Genomic DNA, 22,494 nt, shown 5'->3' on the forward strand with positions numbered 1-22,494 from the left:
TTATTAAAGTAACATAAAAAAATACAATAGTTATTTTACTATATCTTTAAATTTTTTCATTCTAACTCTTCATAATTTTTCATATAAGTAGAAGTCCTCATTTGAAGGAAGCACAGTAAGTTTCATAGCTTTATCATTTTCAAGAGCCAGCATAAAATTAAAACTATCATAACTTATAAATCAAGCTTGCAATTCTTAGTACCAATAATGGCCACCAGATGGAGATATAGGATTACTTTTAAATAATTATTGTAGAAACGAGTATGATTTAAATCATTTATAGAAATCTTTCAAATAAAATAATATGTATTTTAGGAATTTTACTGATAAAAATGACCTTCACTTAATTAGAATAACAAACTGAAGTATTGTGAACTGTATATTAAGAATAATTCTTTATAGGCTTTATGGACAGATACGTTTTGAGTGACTCTTGAAGGTTCAGCACCACATCCTCTTTTACCACTGTTTAAATAATTTATCTTACAGAACAGGTGCGAATGAATTTTGGATAGCTTGAATGGTTTTGTCGTGGTGATTTTTTGAAATAATAGTAAAAAAGGAACCAGTAAATGTCTTTTTATTTTTTTAAAGTGCAGCTTCTAAACACTTCAAAAAAAAAAAAAATGTACACATAGAAGACCAGTCATTCTGAGGCATATTTCCTCAGAATGACAGGTCTCATGACAATAGTTTCATGACTATACAACACTATATGGATGATAGAAAATTAAAAAACTATCATACATCTGATGTCACTCAGTCCCACTGTCACTGTGGGTAATGTGTGTGTGTGTGTGTATGTGTGTGTGTTAAGTGAATTAGGTGTGAAACTATCAGGGAGCATTTAGTCTCCAGCGCCAACATTTTACAGAACTGCCACTTTCCTGGAGTCTCCAGAATTACTCGGTGTCAGGCTCTCAGAGACTTAAGATTCCAAAAAATTATTTAATTAGAATACCATGAAGTATTGTGAAATACTATATATTAAGGCTTTATATATAGGCTTTATGAACAGATTAGAGTGACTCGTGAAGGACCAGCACCACCTCCTCTTGTCCGATAGTTTGAGGAATATATCTTCCAGAATCCAGGATTAAGATTTAGGAGCTCATTTTTATTCCACCTCCTTTCCTGAAAGTCTGTCTTGCAGAATTGACTAAAAATTAATCTTCACATTAATTCCTAATTATTTTGCAATTCTTTTTGTCAGTTCTTCTTGACCTGTTTTTCTTTTCCAGCTTTCCTGGACTATTGTATAGCACTCATAAATGGTTAAATAAAAAATAATGGTAGTTATTAAGATTGATATGGTTTGGAATTGGTAAAATGTGCTTGGAAAAAAATCACAATAAAACAATGTTTTAATGTTTAAGTTTGGAATATTAACTGACATGAATGAATGCTATATAAATATTGTTCATGTTAACATAATGTTTATAAATGGAATCTTATTGTAAAGTGTTACTAAAGTTATATATATATATATATATATATTGTTCTGTGAATGTGATTTTAAAGTCTAGATGATTCGGATTAACCCTTTAACTGCCATATCCTTTAAAACCTCATTGCCAGAGGGATATTGTGAATGCATGTGCCCGCTGGGCACAGTTTACCTGATGCCACCGGGGTGGCGATGGCATTGGTGGCTTGAGCCCGCCATTGCTGCTTGCAGCTATATTTATTATTATTCTTCTTCTTCTTCTCCCGAATGAATCGCATTTTTGAGGGCTTTAACATGCTCAAAAAGTCATGAAACTTTGCACACGCGTCAAACCTGGTGAAAATTTTCGTCTGATATAGGATTCAGAAGAGGGTGTGGCAAAATGGCTCGACAGCGCCACCTATACTAAGAAAATCAACAGCCTTCCAGCTATGTTTCACGTACATGCACGAAAATTGGCACACATATGTAACACACCAATACCTACAAAAAAGACTCTTGGACCAAAATTCTAAACCCAACAGGAAGTCGGTTATTTTTAATATTATGAGCAAATTTTGTGTAATTTTGGTCATTTCCATGTGTTGTATTTTAATGAACTCCTCCTAGAGATTTCTTCAAATCAGCACCAAATTTGGTATGCCTAATCTAAAGTCCTTTGCGATGTTAAATTGCGAAGATCTTGAGTTTTTGTCGAAGGGCGTGTCCGTGGCGGCCTGGCGAATTTCGATGATTCGCCACGAAAAATGTAGTTGCTATAACTCACACATACAATGTCCAATCTGCCCCAAACTTCACATGTTTGATGAAACTCTGAACCTGAACAGATTGACATGCCCATATTCAGTTATAGTCATAGCGCCACCTATTGGCAACAGGAAGTGTCATATTTTACGCTGCGACGAACTACTCCTAGAAATTTTTTGACATCAATGTCTTTTTTGTGGTCAGTCTAATCTAAAGGCCTGTGCGATGTTCAGTTGTGAAGATCTTGAGTTTTCGTTAAAAGGCATGTCCACGGCACCATGGCGAAGTTCGATGTCTCGCCATGTGAATAAAAGATGTTATAACTCAGGCATAAAATGTCCAATCTTCCCCAAACTTCACATGTGTGATAAGAGTCCTGACCTGAACAGATCTGCAGGCCAATATTCCACCGGGTGTGGCAGAATGGCTCGATAGCGCCACCTATACACTTTCAACGGAGTGTGCCTCGAGCTATGTTTCACGTACATGTACAAAAATTGGTACACACATGCAACTCACCAATATCTACAAAAAAGTTGCTTAGTACGAAATCCGAATCTCAACAGGAAGTCGGTTATTTTGAATTTTCCCTGCAAAATTGGTGCTGTTTTTTCCATTTTCAGGGGTTGTACTTTAACTAACTCCTCCTAGAGATTTATTCAGATCAACACCAAACTTGGTCAGTGTAATCTAAAGCCATTTGCGATGTTAAATTGCGAAGGACTTGAGGTTTCGTTAAAGGGCGTGTCCATGGCGGCCTGACAAATTTCGATGTTTCGCCATGAAAAAGGAAGCTGCTGTAACTCAGACATACAATGTCCAATCTGCCTCAAACTTCACATGTTAGATAAGACTTCTGCCCTTAACAGATCTACATGCCCATATTCAGTTATAGTCATAGCGCCACCTGCTGGCAACAGGAAGTGTCAATGTTTTACACTGCAAATAACTACTCCAAGAAATTTTATGACATCAACATTTTATTTTGGTCAGTCTAATCTAAAGTTCTTTGCAATGTTAAATTGTGGAGATCTTGAGATTTTGTTAAAGGGTGTGTCCATGGCGCCATGACAAAATTTGATGTCTCGCCATAGGAAGAGAAGTTGTTGTAACTCAGGCATTAAATGTTCAATCTTCCCCAAACTTCACATGTTCGATAAGAGTCCTGGCCTGAACACATCTGAAGGCCAATGTTCCATTATAATGATAGCGCCACCTGCTTACAACAGGAAAATTGGCAGATATATGGAATAAACTTTGACATATTCCACTTATATTTCTGAGTTTAAATGCATATTTCTCACCGTTCACAGATCTACTAAAGCCACTTACTGCCTGTGAGCCCGGGTGCGAGGGCCCGTTCATCGCTGCTTGCAGCTTTAATTTATTATTCTTCTTCTTCTTCTTCTTCTTCTTCTTCTTCTTCTCCCGAATGAATCACATTTTTGAGGGCTTTAACATGCTCAAAAAGCCATGAAACTTTGCACACGCGTCAAACCTGGTGAAAATTTTCGTCTGATATAGGATTCAGAAGAGGGTGTGGCAAAATGGCTCGACAGCGCCACCTATACCAAGAAAATCAACAGCCTTCCAGCTATGTTTCACGTACATGCACGAAAATTGGCACACATATGTAACACACCAATACCTACAAAAAAGACTCTTGGAGCGAAATTCTAAACCCAACAGGAAGTCGGTTATTTTTAATATTATGAGCATATTTTGTGTAATTTTGGTCATTTCCATGTGTTGTATTTTTTACGAACTCCTCCTAGAGAGTTCTTCAAATCAACACCAAATTTGGTATGCCTAATCTAAAGGCCTTTGCGATGTTAAATTGCGAAGATCTTGAGTTTTCGTTGAAGGGCGTGTCCGTGGCGGCCTGGCGAATTTCGATGATTCGCCATGAAAAATGAAGTTGCTATAACTCACACATACAATGTCCAATCTGCCCCAAACTTCACATGTTTGATGAGACTCCGAACCTGAACAGATTGACATGCCCATATTCAGTTATAGTCATAGCGCCACCTATTGGCAACAGGAAGTGACATATTTTACGCTGCGACGAACTACTCCTAGAAATTTTATGACATCAATGTCTTTTTTGTGGTCAGTCTAATCTAAAGGCCTGTACGATGTTCAGTTGTGAAGATCTTGAGTTTTCGTTAAAAGGCTTGTTCATGGCGCCGTCACGAAGTTCGATGTCTCGCCATGGGAATAAAAGATGTTATAACTCAGGCATAAAATGTCCGATCTTCCCCAAACTTCACATGTGTGATAAGAGTCCTGGCCTGAACAGATCTGCAGGCCAATATTCCACCGGGTGTGGCAGAATGGCTCTATAGCGCCACCTATACACTTTCAACGGAGTGCGCCTCAAGCTATCTTTCACGTACATGTACAAAAATTGGTACACGTATGTAACACTCCAATACCTACAAAAAAGTCTCTTGGTACGAAATCCGGATCCCAACAGGAAGTCGGTTATTTTGAATTTTCCCTTCAAAATTGGTGTTGTTTTTGCCATTTTCAGGGGTTGTACTTTAACGAACTCCTACTAGAGATTTATTCAGATCAACACCAAACTTGGTCAGTGCAATCTAAAGCCCTTTGCGATAATAAATTGCGAAGATCTTGAGTTTTTGTCGAAGGGCGTGTCCGTGGCGGCCTGGCGAATTTCGATGTTTCGCCATGAAAAAGAAAGTTGCTGTAACTCAGACATACAATGTCCAATCTGCCCCAAACTTCACATGTTGGATGAGACTCTGAACATGAACAGATCTACATGCCAATATTCAGTTATAGTCATAGCGCCACCTATTGGCAACAGGAAGTTTCATATTTTACACTGCGACAAACTACTCCTAGAAATTTTATGACATCAATGTCTTTTTTGTGGTCAGTCTAATCTAAAGACCTGTGTGATGTTTAGTTGTGAAGATCCAGAGTTTTTGTTAAAAGGTGTGTCCATGGCGCCGTGATGAATTTCGATGTCTCGCCATTGGAATAAAAGATGTTATAACTCAGGCATAAAATGTCCGATCTTGCCCAAACTTCACTTGTGTGATAAGGGTCCTGTCCTAAACAGATCTAAAGGCCAATATTCCATCGAGTGTGGCAAAATGGCTCGATAGCGCCACCTATACACTTTCAACGGAGTGCGTATACACTTTAAACGGAGTGCGCCTCGAGCTATGTTTCACGTACATGTACAAAAATCGGTACACACATGTAACACACCAATATCTACGAAAAAGTCTCTTGGTACGAAATCCGAATTCCAACAGGAAGTCAGTTATTTAGAATTTTCTCTGCAAAATTAGTGTTGTTTTGGCCATTTTCAGGGGTTGTACTTTAACAAACTCCTCCTAGAGATTTATTCCGATCAACACCAAACTTGGTCAATGTAATCTAAAGCCTTTTGCGATCTTAAATTGCGAAGATCTTGAGGTTTCGTTAAAGGGCGTGTCCATGGCGGCCTGGCAAATTTCGATGTTTCGCCATGAAATAGGATGTTGTTATAACTCAGGCATAAAATGTCCGATCTTGCCCAAACTTCACTTGTGTGATAAGCGTCCTGCCCTGAACACATCTGAAGGCCAATATTCCATTATAATGATAGTGCCACCTGCTGGCAACAGGAAGATTGGCACATATATGCAATAAACATTGATATATTCTACTTATATTTATGAGTTTAAACGCATATTTCTCACCGTTCACCTATTAACTAAAGCCACTCGCTGCCGGTGAGCCCGGGTGCGAGGGCCCGTTCATCGCTGCTTGCAGCTTTAATTTATTATTATTATTCCGCTTCTCCAAAATGAATCGCATTTTTGAGGGCCTAAACATGCTCAAAAAGTCATGAAACTTTGCACACACCTCAGAACTGGCGAAAATTTACGTCTGATATGGGTTTCAGAAGTGGGTGTGGCAAAATGGCTCGACAGCGCCACCTATAGCAATCAACGGTGTGCGCCTCGAGCTATGTTTCACGTACATGCATGAAAATTGGCACACATATGTAACACACCAATACCTACAAAAAAGACTCTTAGACCAAAATTCTGAACCCAACAGGAAGTTGGTTATTTTTAATTGTATGAGCAAATTTTGTGTCATTTTTGTCATTTCCATGCATTGTATTTTAACGAACTCCTCCTAGAGATTTATTCAGATCAACACCAAATTTGGTATGCCTAATCTAAAGGCCTTTGCGATTGTTAAATTGCGAAGATTTTGAGTTTTCGTTAATGGGCGTGTCCGTGGCGGCCTGACAAATTTTGATGTTTCGCCATGGAAAAAGGAGGTTGCTGTAACTCAGACATACAATGTCCAATCTTCCCCAAACTTCACATGTTAGATAAGATTTCTGCCCTTAACAGATCTACATGCCCATATTCCATTATAGTCATAGCGCCACCTGCTGGCAACAGGAAGTGACATGTTTTACGCTGCGACAAACTACTCCTAGAAATCTTTTAAAATTAATGTACTTTTTTGTGGTCAGTCTAATCTAAAGGCCTTTGCGATGTTAAATTGCGAAGATCTTGAGTTTTTGTCGAAGGGCGTGTCCGTGGCGGCCTGGCGAATTTCGATGATTCGCCACGAAAAATGAAGTTGCTATAACTCACACATACAATGTCCAATCTGCCCCAAACTTCACATGTTTGATGAAACTCTGAACCTGAACAGATTGAAATGCCCATATTCAGTTATAGTCATAGCGCCACCTATTGGCAACAGGAAGTGTCATATTTTATGCTGTGACGAACTACTCCTAGAAATTTTTTGACATCAATGTCTTTTTTGTGGTCAGTCTAATCTAAAGGCCTGTGCGATGTTCATTTGTTAAGATCTTGAGTTTTCGTTAAAAGGCATGTCCATGGCGCCGTGACGAATTTCGATGTCTCGTCATGGGAATAAAAGATGTTATAACTAAGGCATAAAGTGTCCGATCTTGCCCAAACTTCACATGTGTGATAAGGGTCCTGGCCTGAACAGATCTGAAGGCCAATATTCCATTGGGTGTGGCAAAATGGCTCGATAGCGCCACCTATAAGCTTTCAACGGAGTGCATATGCACATTCAATGGAGTGTGCCTCGAGCTATTTTTCACGTACATGTACAAAAATCGGTACACACATGTAACACACCAATACCTACAAAAAAGTCCCATGTTATGAAATCCGAATCCCATCAGGAAGTCGGTTATTTAGAATTTTCTCTGCAAAATTGGCGTTGTTTTTGCCATTTTCAGGGGTTGTACTTTAATAAACTACTCCTAGAGATATATTCAGATCAACACCAAACTTGGTCAGTTAAATCTAAAATAAAATAAAGATTTTGAGGTTTCGTTAAAGGGCGTGTCCATGGCGGCCTGACAAAATTAGATGTTTCGCCATGAAAAAGGAAGTTGCTGTTACTCAGACTTACAATTTCCAATCTGCCCCAAACTTCACATGTTAGATAAGACTTCTGCCCTTAACAGATCTACATGCCCATATTCAGTTATAGTCATAGCGCCACCTGCTGGCAACAGGACGTTAATAAGATGCTACTTAATAAAAAGATGCCATTAAAAACAGATTTAAAATATCCTGTCTTGATGTTGTTTCTACATTTATTTTGGAGGTTCAGTGTGAAATTATTTATATTGTCATATGCAATTAAGTAGTAGAAGCCCTTTATTTGTCACTAATCACAAGTACCAGCGAAATTAGCCATCGGGTGTACCATTATGGCCTGCTCTATTTGCTAAAAACATGCAAAGGACAAGAATCTCAATATTTTTTTTTTTTAAACAGAAGATAAATCAGTAAATCTTTTTCTTTTCTTTTTTTTTCTCTCACAAGGACAGTCAGTCATTGTACTAGTAGCTTGTTAATCCTTGGTGCATTTTTATATTGTTCTTAGTACACTTCATATAATAATAATAGTAATAATAATAATAATAATATCTTGTCAGTATTATTGTTAGTTTTTTAAATTTTTTGTCTCTGTGTGAATGAATGAATGGCAGAGACGTGCTGGTTTGTTTACGACATATACTGAAGTGTGTGACGCTTGCAGTCAATTCAGCATCTGCCATCTCAATGAGGACATAAATACATAAACAACATCACCAGAACTGTTCTTAGTCACTTCACAAGCATTTTACCGTTTCATTTGAATAAAACCAGTGTCAATTTAAAGGTATTTATGGCAACCTGTCAAAACAACCCTCTACATTGCGAGTAATTCACTCGCTTATGCGACTAAATTTTACTCTGGGTGACTAAATTATGTCTATTATTAGCCATTGGCTAATAAATTATTAGATTCAGATCAAGCGATCTGTACTTTTCAATTCATCTCAATAGACACTCAGTGCACCTATTTGCCAAGCTGTAAACTCTTAGTGAAGGCGCATGACTCACCGTGGCTTTGCTGATAGTGCTGTTTCTCACACATTCAAAGAGAGAGAGCGAGAGTCTAACCACGCTGAATCGATAGGCTATATGTTAACTATATTATTTGTTGTATTTTCTTGTCAAAATAATGGAGTTCATTTAGAATTATTTAACATTTTCGAACAAGCAGAAGATATGCCAGTTTGTCCGGTAGTGGGTGGAGCTAATGCGCAAATGTCAATTTCATTGGCTGGCGCTGATCTATTACCGTCCCTGTTTTGATTTCAGCAAATCAGTTCTACCTAACAACGTGATTAATATTCATGAACCCAGCAGCTCATCAATCCATAGTGCGTTGTATATTGTTAGTATGGTAGTAAAATTAGTAGCAGTATTATCTTTTAATAATAATTAAAATGATTACTAATTAAGTACTAATTATTATTACTAATATATTGCTAATAGTGCTTAATACCATAATACAGTGCTTGACTGACTTATTAAGAAGCAAAAATTTAAGAAGCTGTGCCATTTTACAAAGATAAGCTGATTGGAATCATATATGTGTGTGTGTGTGTGTGTGTGTGTCTGTGTTTTGTGTGTGTGTGTGTGTGTGTATCGGTCTGGCGAGTAAAAATTGTACTAGCCAATGGTGATTGTATTGCCAAGGTATTGCCATTGCGTAGAGGGTTGGAAAAATTTTACATAAAGGCATTGTGCTAGAATTATTACTATTATTTAGTAAACTGTATGTGATACTGCTACTACTGTTGAAAAAATGTATAAAACTTTATTTTTTAAGGAAATAAATCACACAATATTTCTTCCATGTTTTAATTTTAATAGCAAATCCCCTTTATTTACCAAAAAAATAAAATGTTTAAATTTCATTAAGACCAATTAAATTTGGGTTTACTGTTTTTCATAATTATATTACCGTAGAAAAATGTTAAACACATTTGTAATTAAGTATAAAAAATGCTATTGGTATTATTTTTTGTGATAAAAAGTGTGTTTTTTTTGTGTGTGTTTTGCTTTGGTACCCAGAACCATGAATTTTCACTGGTATCAGTACATAATACTGAAATTCTGGTACCCTGACAACACTATTTCCAGACTATTTAGTCATTATAGGAGAAAATTCAGTGCTGTTATCTTGGTGAAAAGATGTTGCAATAAGGGTTTGACAGCTGTGTTGGAGCTGCCCAGAATGGTGAATGACTCAACTGCATTTAGGTGATGTCAATATTCGATCATTTCCATGATCGATCGACGTTTAAATTAAGGATCAATTAATAACCGTAATACTGCAAAATGCATCTGCAGCGGTATTATTATTATGTGCAAAGCCACTTGGGAAAAAAAAGCTTTCTCATCCAAATTAAAGGGGTTTTAGTCTGAATAAAATGCTAGTAGCAGGACTGTAAAATGAATAGATGTGATAATGATCATTTGATAAAATGTAGAGAGTGCGCCATACGTTTTAGATTATTTTACTTTGTTGACAGTTTCTCGTCAAGGAGACTGCTGACTGCGTCTCTTTAAATGGTTTCGTGGTGCTCGTTGTTGTATTTTAAAATGCAATTGCAATGTTTTCAAATGACACTATAGTATTAGGGGGGGTGAAATGCTCGTTTTCACTCAATATCCTGTTAATCTTGAGTACCTATAGAGTAGTACTGCATCCTTCATAACTCCAAAAAGTCTTTAGTTTTATTATATTCATAAGAGAAAGATAGTCTGTACCGATTTTTCCCGGAAAAACACGACCGGCTGGAGGCGTGACGTGTGGGCGGAGCTAAAGAATCACTAGCGCCAGTAGGCTTTTGCGTTGAGAGCATGTGGAAGCTGTGACATTACCGTGAGGGAAAAACCATCATCCAAAACAAACCATGGCTTACAGTCAGATTCAGCCGTTTATTTATGATCCAGAATCAGATCCCGAGGCTGAAACTGAACGAAAGCAGCAGCAGCAACGACTCGCTCCGAGCGGGGCTCGAACCCGGGTCTCCGGCATGGGAGGGGACGCACTAACAAGGAGGCAGAGATATTTTAAGCAGTTTTACTGACCGCCTGTGGTTCCAACACACGATCGTGACCCTTTTTCGTTGGGATTGCATCATCCTTAAGAAATAAATGATACGCAAATCGGTCGTCAAACTGGGCCTTGTTTGTAAAACAAGCATCTTCGAAATGCAGGGAACAAACAAAAACACTTGCACAACTCCGTTGATGCGCTGTAAAAAATAAACTCCATCCACTGGTCCCTTAATGCTGTTTTTTTTTTTTTTGGTAATCTGTGCAGGGTTGTCTTGCCCTGGCAACCAAAAAGTTCCAAAAAGTTCAAAACACTTCTTTTGTGACTTTTCGCGACGCTCTCGCTCTGATCAGTGAATCGCTCTGATCAGTGAAATGTCTGTGCCCAGCCTCGCTATACAGGAGCGCGCGCTCTTCCGGCAGACGTGCCCTCAGGACCCATATAAGGAAATTCCGCTCCATCTAACGTCACACAGAGCCATACTCTAAAAAAAACTTTCCGAAACTTGTGACAAACCGGAAGGAGTATTTTGGGAACAAAAATACTCCTTCAAACGTACAACTTAATTTTTGAAACTTTGTCCATGTTTAGCATGGGAATCCAACTCTTTAACAGTGTAAAAAAACTCAGTATGCATGAAATAGCATTTCACCCTCCCTTTAAAAATAAAATGATCCCAAACGTAACTCTGGCGCTTGTGGCTGTGCTGCGCAGTAAACATTTTATGCAAGTATTATGACCAGTACTTTTTTTGTTTGATCCTGTTCTGCAAAATATTCGATTTAGAATTTTTGCGTTCCGCTAGTCCTTTTTTTTTTAAAAAATCCTGCATGTACAGAGCATTAGATTAAGACGCATAAATGCGTGCATGCGTGCGTGCATACGAGGACAAGCGAACGTGGGTTTGACTAGATGTATTTGGAGGTTATTGCTCACATCTCCTTCTGCGCATTTCCAAATGTTTCCACATTCGCAATGTATCTGAATGTTAAAGTATAATTTGTTTTTTTTTAATGTAAACTAGACTGAAAAGATCATCCTCTTCACGTGAACAAAAATGTCCTTGGCATAACAGCAGAGTGGACTGGTATACTACACTCTATTTAAACTGACCAGTGTAACCTTTTATATGTTTGGTTGACTGTACTTTATTTTAATAATGAACAGACTGTGATGTAAGTTTGAAATTAGAATGCACTTTAGATGTTCTGTGTCATTTATACCAAACACAAATATTGCTGGTTGCTAGTGTGTTTGCAGCTCTACTGTTACATATATTTTATATATATATATATATATATATATATATATATATATACAGTATTGTTCAAAATAATAGCAGTACAATGTGACTAACCAGAATAATCAAGGTTTTTCGTATATTTTTTTATTGCTACGTGGCAAACAAGTTACCAGTAGGTTCAGTAGATTCTCAGAAAACAAATGAGACCCTGCATTCATGATATGCACGCTCTTAAGGCTGTGCAATTGGGCAATTAGTTGAATTAGTTGAAAGGGGTGTGTTAAAAAAAAATAGCAGTGTGGCATTCAATCACTGAGGTCATCAATTTTGTGAAGAAACAGGTGTGAATCAGGTGGCCCCTATTTAAGGATGAAGCCAACACTTGTTGAACATGCATTTGAAAGCTGAGGAAAATGGGTCGTTCAAGACATTGTTCAGAAGAACAGCGTACTTTGATTAAAAAGTTTATTAAAGAGGGGAAAACCTATAAAGAGGTGCAAAAAATGATAGGCTGTTCAGCTAAAATGATCTCCAATGCCTTAAAATGGAGAGCAAAACCAGAGAGACGTGGAAGAAAACGGAAGACAACCATCAAAATGGATAGAAGAATAACCAGAATGGCAAAGGCTCAGCCAATGATCACCTCCAGTATGATCAAAGACAGTCTGGAGTTACCTGTAAGTACTGTGACAGTTAGAAGACGTCTGTGTGAAGCTAATCTATTTTCAAGAATCCCCCGCAAAGTCCCTCTGTTAAAAAAAAGGCATGTGCAGAAGAGGTTACAATTTGCCAAAGAACACATCAACTGGCCTAAAGAGAAATGGAGGAACATTTTGTGGACTGATGAGAGTAAAATTGTTCTTTTTGGGTCCAAGGGCCACAGGCAGTTTGTGAGACGACCCCCAAACTCTGAATTCAAGCCACAGTACACAGTGAAGACAGTGAAGCATGGAGGTGCAAGCATCATGATATGGGCATGTTTCTCCTACTATGGTGTTGGGCCTATTTATCGCATACCAGGGATCATGGATCAGTTTGCATATGTTAAAATACTTGAAGAGGTCATGTTGCCCTATGCTGAAGAGGACATGCCCTTGAAATGTTTGTTTCAACAAGACAATGACCCAAAACACACTAGTAAACGGGCAAAGTCTTGGTTCCAAACCAACAAAATTAATGTTATGGAGTGGCCAGCCCAATCTCCAGACCTTAATCCAATTGAGAACTTGTGGGGTGATATCAAAAATGCTGTTTCTGAAGCAAAACCAAGAAATGTGAATGAATTGTGGAATGTTGTTAAAGAATCATGGAGTGGAATAACAGCTGAGAGGTGCCACAAGTTGGTTGACTCCATGCCACACAGATGTCAAGCAGTTTTAAAAAACTGTGGTCATACAACTAAATATTAGTTTAGTGATTCACAGGATTGCTAAATCCCAGAAAAAAAAAAATGTTTGTACAAAATAGTTTTGAGTTTGTACAGTCAAAGGTAGACACTGCTATTTTTTTGAACACACCCCTTTCAACTAATTGCCCAATTGCACAGCCTTAAGAGCGTGCATATCATGAATGCTGGGTCTTGTTTGTTTTCTGACAATCTACTGAACCTACTGGTAACTTGTTTGCCACGTAGCAATAAAAAATATACTAAAAACCTTGATTATTCTGGTTAGTCACATTGTACTGCTATTATTTTGAACAATACTGTATATATTATTTTTTTCTATTTTTCAGTTTAATAGATTTTTATTTATAACAATTTGTTTATTTAAATGTTTATTTAAGTTTACATTTATGTTCCAACAAACTTGAAAAATTCTGCTTGATAAATGCTCTAAAACTTTTTTGTAAATGAATTACTCTCTGATTGACTTCTGTCTGTGCTCAATAAATGATGATAAGTTTAGAAATGTTGTGCATCCACTTATTATTAGTGTGACATTTTAGCATGCAAATGCAGTGGAAAACTTCAAGATATCGGCCCTAAAAATCCGCAGGACATATCGGCCATCGGCTGACCCTGAACTCTAAACATCGGCATCGGCTATTGAAAAACTCATATCGGTCGATCTCTACTCTCAAACATCTTGTGCACAGCTATTGTATAAGACAGTGCTGCCCACGTGGCTATGGCCAGAGTGATTGTGTTTGTGAATTAATTCTACCTGGCAGCATCTCTCTACTAGTAGTGAAGCTGTAGGATTTAGTAATTAAGAAATAAATGATAGAATCATTCAGCGGGGAAATGTATTGTCAACACTGTTCTGTGATATTGTATTATATTTTTTTCAATAAAAAATGTGTAGAAACTGAAAAGTTCTGTGCACGTGAGATAAGCACATAATGCATGAGCTACTGTCTGTAGCCTATGTGTGTGCATTACACTGCAGCAGCGCATTAGATTAGAACCACAATTTATTTACTATTCAAAAGGCTTTTAAAATGTGCATTCTCCTGTTCAGTTTCGAGCATCCAGTAATATAATCACACGTCTTGTGGATCGCTTTCAGAGCATGCATTTATTTGACATTTTAACTGTTCAGAAACAGAGCATAAATGTGGAAGTCCTTCAAATATTTTTTTCAATCAATCAATCACCTTTATTTATATAGCGCTTTAAACAACATTGCGTCAAAGCACTGAACAACATTCATTTGGAAAACAGTGTCTTAATAATGCAAAATGATAGTTAAAGGCAGTTCATCATTGAATTCAGTTATGTCATCTCTGTTCAGTTTAAATAGTGTCTGTGCATTTATTTTCAATCAAGTCAATGATATCGCTGTAGATGAAGTGACCCCAACTAAGCAAGCCAGAGGCGACAGCGGCAAGGAACCAAAACTACATCGGTGACAGAATGGAGAAAAAAACCTTGGGAGAAACCAGGCTCAGTTGGGGGGCCAGTTCTCCTCTGACCAGACGAAACCAGTAGTTCAATTCCAGGCTGCAGCAGAGTCAGATTGTGCAGAAGAATCATCTGTTTCCTGTGGTCTTGTCCTGGTGCTCCTCTGAGACAAGGTCTTTACAGGGGATCTGTTTCTGGGGCTCTAGTTGTCCTGGTCTCCGCTGTATTTCAGGGCAGAAGAGGTCCTTTCTAGGTGCTGATCCACCATCATGTCTGGATACGTACTGGATCTGGGTGACTGCAGTGACCCTCTGATCTGGATACAGACTGGATCTGGTGGCCACGGTGACCTCGGAACAAGAGAGAAACAGACAAATATTAGCGTAGATGCCATTCTTCTAATGATGTAGCAAGTACATTGGGTGTTATGTGTAGTGTTTCTGGTTCCGGTTTACCTAATTAATGCAGCCTAAAAATCCTTTGACGGATTTGGATATTAAAAGCATATTAGTATGTTATGTGTAAGCCAGGTTAAAGAGATGGGTCTTTAATCTAGATTTAAACTGCAAGAGTGTGTCTGCCTCCCGAACAATGTTAGGTAGGTTATTCCAGAGTTTAGGCGCCAAATAGGAAAAGGATCTGCCGCCCGCAGTTGATTTTGATATTCTAGGTATTATCAAATTGCCTGAGTTTTGAGAACGTAGCGGACGTAGAGGAGTATAATGTAAAAGGAGCTCATTCAAATACTGAGGTGCTAAACCATTCAGGGCTTTATAAGTAATAAGCAATATTTTAAAATCTATAAGAATTTTGATAGGGAGCCAGTGCAGTGTTGACAGAACCGGGCTAATATGGTTCTAGTAAGAACTCTTGCTGCTGCATTTTGGACTAGCTGTAGTTTGTTTACTAAGCGTGCAGAACAACCACCCAATAAAGCATCACAATAATCTAACCTTGAAGTCATAAATGCATGGATTAACATTTCTGCATTGGACATTGAGAGCATAGGCCGTAATTTAGATATATTTTTGAGATGGAAAAAAGCAGTTTTACAAATGCTAGAAACGTGGCTTTCTAAGGAAAGATTGCAATCAAATAGCACACCTAGGTTCCTAACTGATGACGAAGAATTGACAGAGCAACCATCAAGTCTTAGACAGTGTTCTAGGTTATTACAAGCAGAGTTTTTAGGTCCTATAATTAACACCTCTGTTTTTTCTGAATTTAGCAGTAAGAAATTACTCGTCATCCAATTTTTTATATCGACTATGCATTCCATTAGTTTTTCAAATTGGTGTGTTTCACCGGGCCGCGAAGAAATATAGAGCTGGGTATCATCAGCATAACAGTGAAAGCTAACACCATGTTTCCTGGTGATATCTCCCAAGGGTAACATATAAAGCGTGAAGAGTAGCAGCCCTAGTACTGAGCCTTGAGGTACTCCATACTGCACTTGTGATCGATATGATACATCTTCATTCACTGCTACGAACTGATGGCGGTCATATAAGTACGATTTAAACCATGCTAATGCACTTCCACTGATGCCAACAAAGTGTTCAAGTCTATGCAAAAGAATGCTGTGGTCAATTGTGTCAAATGCAGCACTAAGATCCAATAAAACTAATAGAGAGATACACCCACGATCAGATGATAAGAGCAGATCATTTGTAACTCTAAGAAGAGCAGTCTCAGTACTATGATGCGGTCTAAATCCTGACTGGAAATCCTCACATATACCATTTCTCTCTAAGAAGGAATATAATTGTGAGGATACCACCTTTTCTAGTATCTTGGAAAGAAAAGGGAGATTTGAGATTGGTCTATAATTAACTAGTTCTTTGGGGTCAAGTTGTGGTTTTTTTATGAGAGGCTTAATAACAGCCAGTTTGAAGGTTTTGGGGACATATCCTAATGACAATGAGGAATTAATAATAGTCAGAAGAGGACCTATGACTTCTGGAAGCACCTCTTTTAGGAACTTAGATGGTATAGGGTCTAACATAGATGTTGTTGGTTTATATGATTCAACAAGTTTATACAATTCTTCCTCTCCTATAGTAGAGAATGAGTGGAACTGTTCCTCAGGGGGTCTACAGTGCACTGTCTGATGTGATAATGTAGCTGACGGCTGAATGGTTCCATTTTTTTCTGTAATAGTATCGATTTTAGAAGTAAAGTAGTTCATAAAGTCATTACTGCTGTGGTGTTGGGAAATGTCAACACTTGTTGAGGCTTTATTATTCGTTAATTTAGCCACTGTATTGAATAAATACCTGGGGTTATGTTTGTTTTCTTCTAAAAGAGAAGAAAAGTAATCAGATCTAGCAGTTTTTAATGCTTTTCTGTAGGATATGTTACTTTCCCGCCAAGCAATACGAAATACCTCTAGTTTTGTTTTCCTCCAGCTGCGCTCCATTTTTCGGGCTGCTCTCTTTAGGGTGCGAGTATGCTCATTATACCATGGTGTCAAACTGTTTTCCTTAACCTTCCTTAAGCGTAAAGGAGCAACTGTATTTAAAGTGCTAGAAAAGAGAGAGTCCATAGTTTCTGTTACATCATCAAGTTGTTCTTAGGTTTTGGATATGCTAAGGAATTTGGATACATCAGGAAGATAACTTAAAAAGCAGTCTTTTGTGGTAGAAGTTATGGTTCTTCGATACTTGTAACAAGAAGTAGAATTTACAATTTTGGCTATATGAAGTTTGCACAGAACTAAATAATGATCTGAGATATCATCACTTGGCTGCACAACTTCAACACTATCAACATCAATTCCATGTGACAGTATTAAATCTAGAGTATGATTTCGACAATGAGTAGGTCCTGAAACATGTTTAACACCAGTTCAGTTGTCTATAAATGCTGATCCCAATGCATCTTTTTCAGTATCGACATGGATATTAAAATCACCAACTATTAAAACTTTATCTGCAGCCAGAACTAACTCGGATGTAAAATCACCAAACTCTTTAATAAAGTCTGTATGGTGGCCACCATACATTTTATCCTGTTGCACCCGCTATAGGACCAGCGACTAGTCAACGTCAAGTTTAAAGCGTCATGGCAGAGCATTGTCGTTTAGACGATTAGTTGGTGCAACACCTAAAATTAAATGTAAATGTTGCACTAATGTAAAAATTTATTTTCCTGAGACCGTTCACTCTTTGATGTGAAATCACCTTAAAGTTGTTGCTGCCATTTTCTTTTAATTTATGTTCTTTTATCGCATAGATTTATCAACTGAGAGGAAGTATGAAGAACAGTTGGACTCTGAGAAAAAAGACAGTTCTGTTTTGAAGGCCAAGAGGAAAAGAAAGAAGAAGCTCAAGGAGAGATTGAAAGTAGGGGAGGATGTCATCCCACTCAGAGTCCTCTCAAAGTGAGCAAGGCTGTCTATTTTTTCTTTTCAAGTCATTGTTCATAAATATTGTGCGATGTTGTGAGATGTTGAAGTAATGAAGTGGATTTCAACTGTCAGGAAAGAGTGGTTGAACCTGAAGCAGGAGTACATGACACTGCAGAAGCATTGTATGGCCCATCTAAAGCAGTCAGTGACTCAAATCAACAAGAAGTCAGTGAAGTATGATACCATGCACACTAAAGAGAGTGAGAACACTTGTGAGTATATTTTGTTGGGACAACATCTTGCCTGTTAAAAAATATTACTATTTAAATACCTTTCTTTCTTTCTTTCTTTCTTTCTTTCTTTCTTTCTTTCTTATCAAAGCTAAGGATACAGTTAAGAAAGAGCATTCATCTGGCCCTGAGTTTGTGAGTGGAGTCATTGTCAAGATTAGCTATAATCAGCCCCTACCAAGCAAGAGGTGCATCAAGGTATATACAAAAATACTAGTTAAATTGATTAAAGCTATCTTGGCTATCATCATTGGGTATAACATCAAACAATAAGCCATTTTTAAGAGCGGTTTCTTTTCAACTGCACAGGATTCACTGTCTGAGATGTCCGCTGTGGCTTATGTGGACATTCTTGATGGCGATAAAGAGGGTTACATTCGTTTCAAGAGTCCTGAAGATGCACAGACAGTTATCACAGCCCGATCAGAATTTCAGAAAAAATACAACTGGAACCTTGAACTCCTCTCAGGTAAATACATTATGAATCAAAACTTTTTTCTTTTTTTTAAAGATATGGCAAATTAAGTAATGTATTGATTGTTAAAAAGGTGACCATGAGCAGAGGTACTGGCAGAAGATTTTGGTGGACCGACAAGCAAAGCTAAACGGTCCTAGAGAAAAAAAGCGTGGAACAGAAAAGGTAACCTAAACCTCTCTCAACAACCTTTAAAGGCAGTCAACGTTAAATAGATTTATAGTTTTATCAAAATCACAGAATATTTGTCATTTTTTTATAGCTCATTTCTAAAGCTGAGAAAATCATCATCGCTCGGGCCACCGAAGCAAGTAAGCACATCCGCTTTGATGACTAACAGTCTTCAACAGAAATATTGTAAGAAAAACAAATATTTCAAATGACAAAGCCAGTGAATTCTAAAATGCTTTTTTATGTTTTATGTTGATCTGACCTTTTATTTTCTTATTTGAATGATCAAGTAATTAATGGAGTTTTGTGTTGGAATTGGAACGAAGATGTCTGGAATCATCATCATCATTGTTATTATTATTACTATTAGTAAGTTGTTTACTGTTTTTTTTATTAAGTTCTTAAATTTTGATGGCAAGAAAAGGTTCCAAAATCAGTTGTATATGTAGCTATATTTGCATCCCTGTTATTCTTTTTATTATAGTTTTTTTTTTTCTTTTTAATAAAATTCATTATTGAAAGCATTGGTGTATTGGTAGAAAATAGTTCTCACTGTTATAACACTAAACTGGGCTATCACAATATCAGATTTTTAACTACCATATTTTCCGCACTCTAAGGCGCACTGTCAATGAATGGCCGATTTTAGAATTATTGACATATATAGGGCGCACCGGTTTATAAGGCGGATAAAATAGAAGATACTGCAGTCAAACGTTTGACTGGGTTTGCGTTAACGCTTCCACTAGATGGAGCTGTGCTAAAGGGAATGTCAATATTTTGACTGAGCGTCGTTTTTTTTTTTTTAGAAAATTAAAGGCTTTTAAGTGCGCCTTATAGTGCGGAAAATACGGTACACATATTTTATGGCCAAAAGAGTTCACAATAATTATATGGTGTATAGTATGTTACTAACTTGCACCATACTATTTTCACCATACTTAAGCTTAATATTATATAAATCTGTCAGACCACCATAAACATGCAAATAATGGTGTCTGTGAGACAAAACAAAATCCCTCTGAAAATTTGCACCTCTGCATTGGCTAGTCCAGAAATAAAATACCCTTATTTAGACGCATCATTGCTCTGTCCCTTTGAGACAGTCCCTCTTTAAGACTCATCCCTCGGTCTGATCTTCCACATTTTTGTCATGTAACTTTGATTCGCTGTGGACTCTCCAATCTTCAGAAGAACAAAAGCTTCCAGCTTACTTCTAATTTAATTTTCATTTTCAGTTTGTTCATTAAAAAGATTAGTTCAGATTTGTTCACTGATTTGTTCAGAAACCATTTCTTCGTATTACACAAAATACGGCAACAGGTAACGAAAAAGAGTGTCTAATGTGTTATGTCGTAAAGGTACAATCTGTAAGATATTTGCAGTAAAATATCAAAAAACCACTAGGCTAGTATTATATATTTTGTCCAGCTGATTACTAACAATATCTCTAATGTTTTCAACTACTTGTTAGTCATGAGAAAATTCCCATTCTAAACAGTGACACGGGGCAGTGCAGTCGCATGTCAATGATGTTAGTCATAGACTTTACTGACATAGAAACCACATGACAACAGTGTTGTGGACTGAAATAGTGTCTAGCGTCCAGTAAACCACTAGCTTGCTTCAAGCAGTTCCTCTATTATTTCTTGCTCGTTTTATGGTGGATTGTGTTACTAATATATAGAACATAATTACTGTTTATCGTCTGCCACTGGTTCTGTCGACAAGGACAGCTCCCGTAAACATAAGCTTACGGGCCAACCAAACGTCCCAAGAAAAGTTTGGGACAAGAGGAGAGAAAGAGTGAGGATCAATATCGGTGTTGCATTTTCTAGATGAAGCGAGCTTCACGACAAACTTCAACTAGAAAGAGATGCAGATCTCGCTTGTGTTTTATTCAACAGGTGAGTTGTTTTGATTCGTATCTTTAAAGAAAACGTATGGTATTATAACGATCAACAATATTAGTATTATGGGGCATACACACCAAACGCAGGGCATCGTGTCTGATCCATAGTCTGATCACGTCTTTGCATTGACTTTGTATGTAATCTACTCTCGCAAATCGTTGAACTCACATTTGCTATATATGCCCAATTATTGTGTTTAAATGTACATGAGTGTATATATTTGTTGAACATGTGGTAATCGTTTTCATATCATCTGATTGATGGTCATCTCTGCTGCATGTCAGGAGCGTGGCGGCTGCCTTGCGTTTTCTGTGTCTTTACACACCAGAACCGTGCCTGACGTGGCGCAGGCACGCTGCTCCTGCTGTAGGTGACATAGAGGGAGGTCGCCTACTGACCAGGATCTTGTCTTCATGACAACAATATCAACTTTTTTTACACACCTACACCAACGCCTACTGATAAAGGACACCGTCAACAGTATTGACGGCAAAATAGTTTTGGTAGGTATTGTTTTGGTAGTGCCTCTATTGGCAGGTCCTACAACCTGTACCTTTAAGTCAACTAACGTATTCACTTGTAACAAAATCTGATTTGACTTTATTAAAATGTGTGCATAATCGCATTCAATAAATACAGTCTAAATAAGTTGCTCATATGAACAAAGCACGAGTTTTCTTGCATAGTTAACATTTTAATTGTTTGGTCAGACAGTTCATATATTATATATTCACGTTCATAAATTGGGGATTAAACCAGGAGTTATGTTCTGTATGCTAAATATGAAAACAAGCATATCTGCACAGTACCTATAACTGTGCTTTGCATTTTGCTAGATTGACTGAAAAATCTGTCAACCTTTTCAGTCCTTCTGAGTTTGCAGGTATGTTATAGCGCCGCACTTCTGTGGAGGGGAGGAACTTCAGTGAATGAGAAATGAGTCAGTGGATGACGTAAACGAGAATGATTGGTTCACCTAAAAGATTTGTTCACGAACGACACATGACTATACAGTACACACACACAGATTGTGTGTGAGAGAATGTTGTTATTCAGCTGAAAGTATTTTCTCCTGCCTTTGCCTGTATGTCAATGTGAGGGGCTTAATACTATAATAATAATGAGCTGAATTAATTTTTTTCCTTTGTACGCTGACCTTAAAACAGCTGATTAGCTGATTTTCTTTAATCATTATTATTTTCTCTTCTTTGCTCTCTGCTGCGTGTACAACACAGTCAGGTTCAGAGGTGTGTCAGAACATTGCTATATTGCCGCCTTTGATGATTTATGTTTATTGATTTGATTGATGAAAAGCTGAGAAACTTACATGTACACACAAGTGTTAGCTGAATGTTCTTTTCTGATATTACACATTAATGTAAGCTGAGCATTTGTTTGATCTTCTTGATTATGTGTTTAACACAGGTTCAAATGTGGGTGCAAAAAATCCATTAAAACTCAGATGTTTGTCAGAGCGTTGCCATTGTGCTATTGCTTTGTGGGCAAGTGAGAAATGTTAAATAAAGCAACATGGTAAAAAGATGAAAATTACTTGATTTTACTTTCAATTCCTTTTACATT

At 37.5% G+C, this 22,494-nt stretch overlaps 1 protein-coding gene across 1 annotated transcript; it reads left to right on the plus strand.

Annotated features, from left to right (window-relative positions):
- The first annotated feature begins 17,915 nt into the window (after positions 1-17,915).
- Positions 17,916-19,595, plus strand: LOC113071300 (la-related protein 7-like). The gene is made up of 6 exons (XM_026244670.1): positions 17,916-18,097; positions 18,197-18,336; positions 18,446-18,552; positions 18,664-18,823; positions 18,903-18,994; positions 19,092-19,595. Exons 1-6 carry the CDS (start codon positions 17,931-17,933, stop codon positions 19,164-19,166), a joined length of 741 nt encoding a protein of 246 aa, XP_026100455.1. The 5' UTR covers positions 17,916-17,930; the 3' UTR covers positions 19,167-19,595.
- Positions 19,596-22,494: the final 2,899 nt, after the last annotated feature.

This window comes from Carassius auratus, unplaced genomic scaffold (assembly GCF_003368295.1).
Source record: "Carassius auratus strain Wakin unplaced genomic scaffold, ASM336829v1 scaf_tig00006860, whole genome shotgun sequence".
Taxonomy (NCBI): domain Eukaryota; kingdom Metazoa; phylum Chordata; class Actinopteri; order Cypriniformes; family Cyprinidae; genus Carassius; species Carassius auratus.

Excerpts from the sequence above, each read along its gene's own strand:
- LOC113071300 (XM_026244670.1), top strand. The coding sequence starts at position 17,931 with ATGTTCTTTTATCGCATAGATTTATCAACTGAGAGGAAGTATGAAGAA. Across the intron at positions 18,098-18,196 it reads CCACTCAGAGTCCTCTCAAA|GAAAGAGTGGTTGAACCTGA; the intron begins GTGAGCAAGGCT and ends TTCAACTGTCAG. Across the intron at positions 18,553-18,663 it reads CAAGCAAGAGGTGCATCAAG|GATTCACTGTCTGAGATGTC; the intron begins GTATATACAAAA and ends TCAACTGCACAG.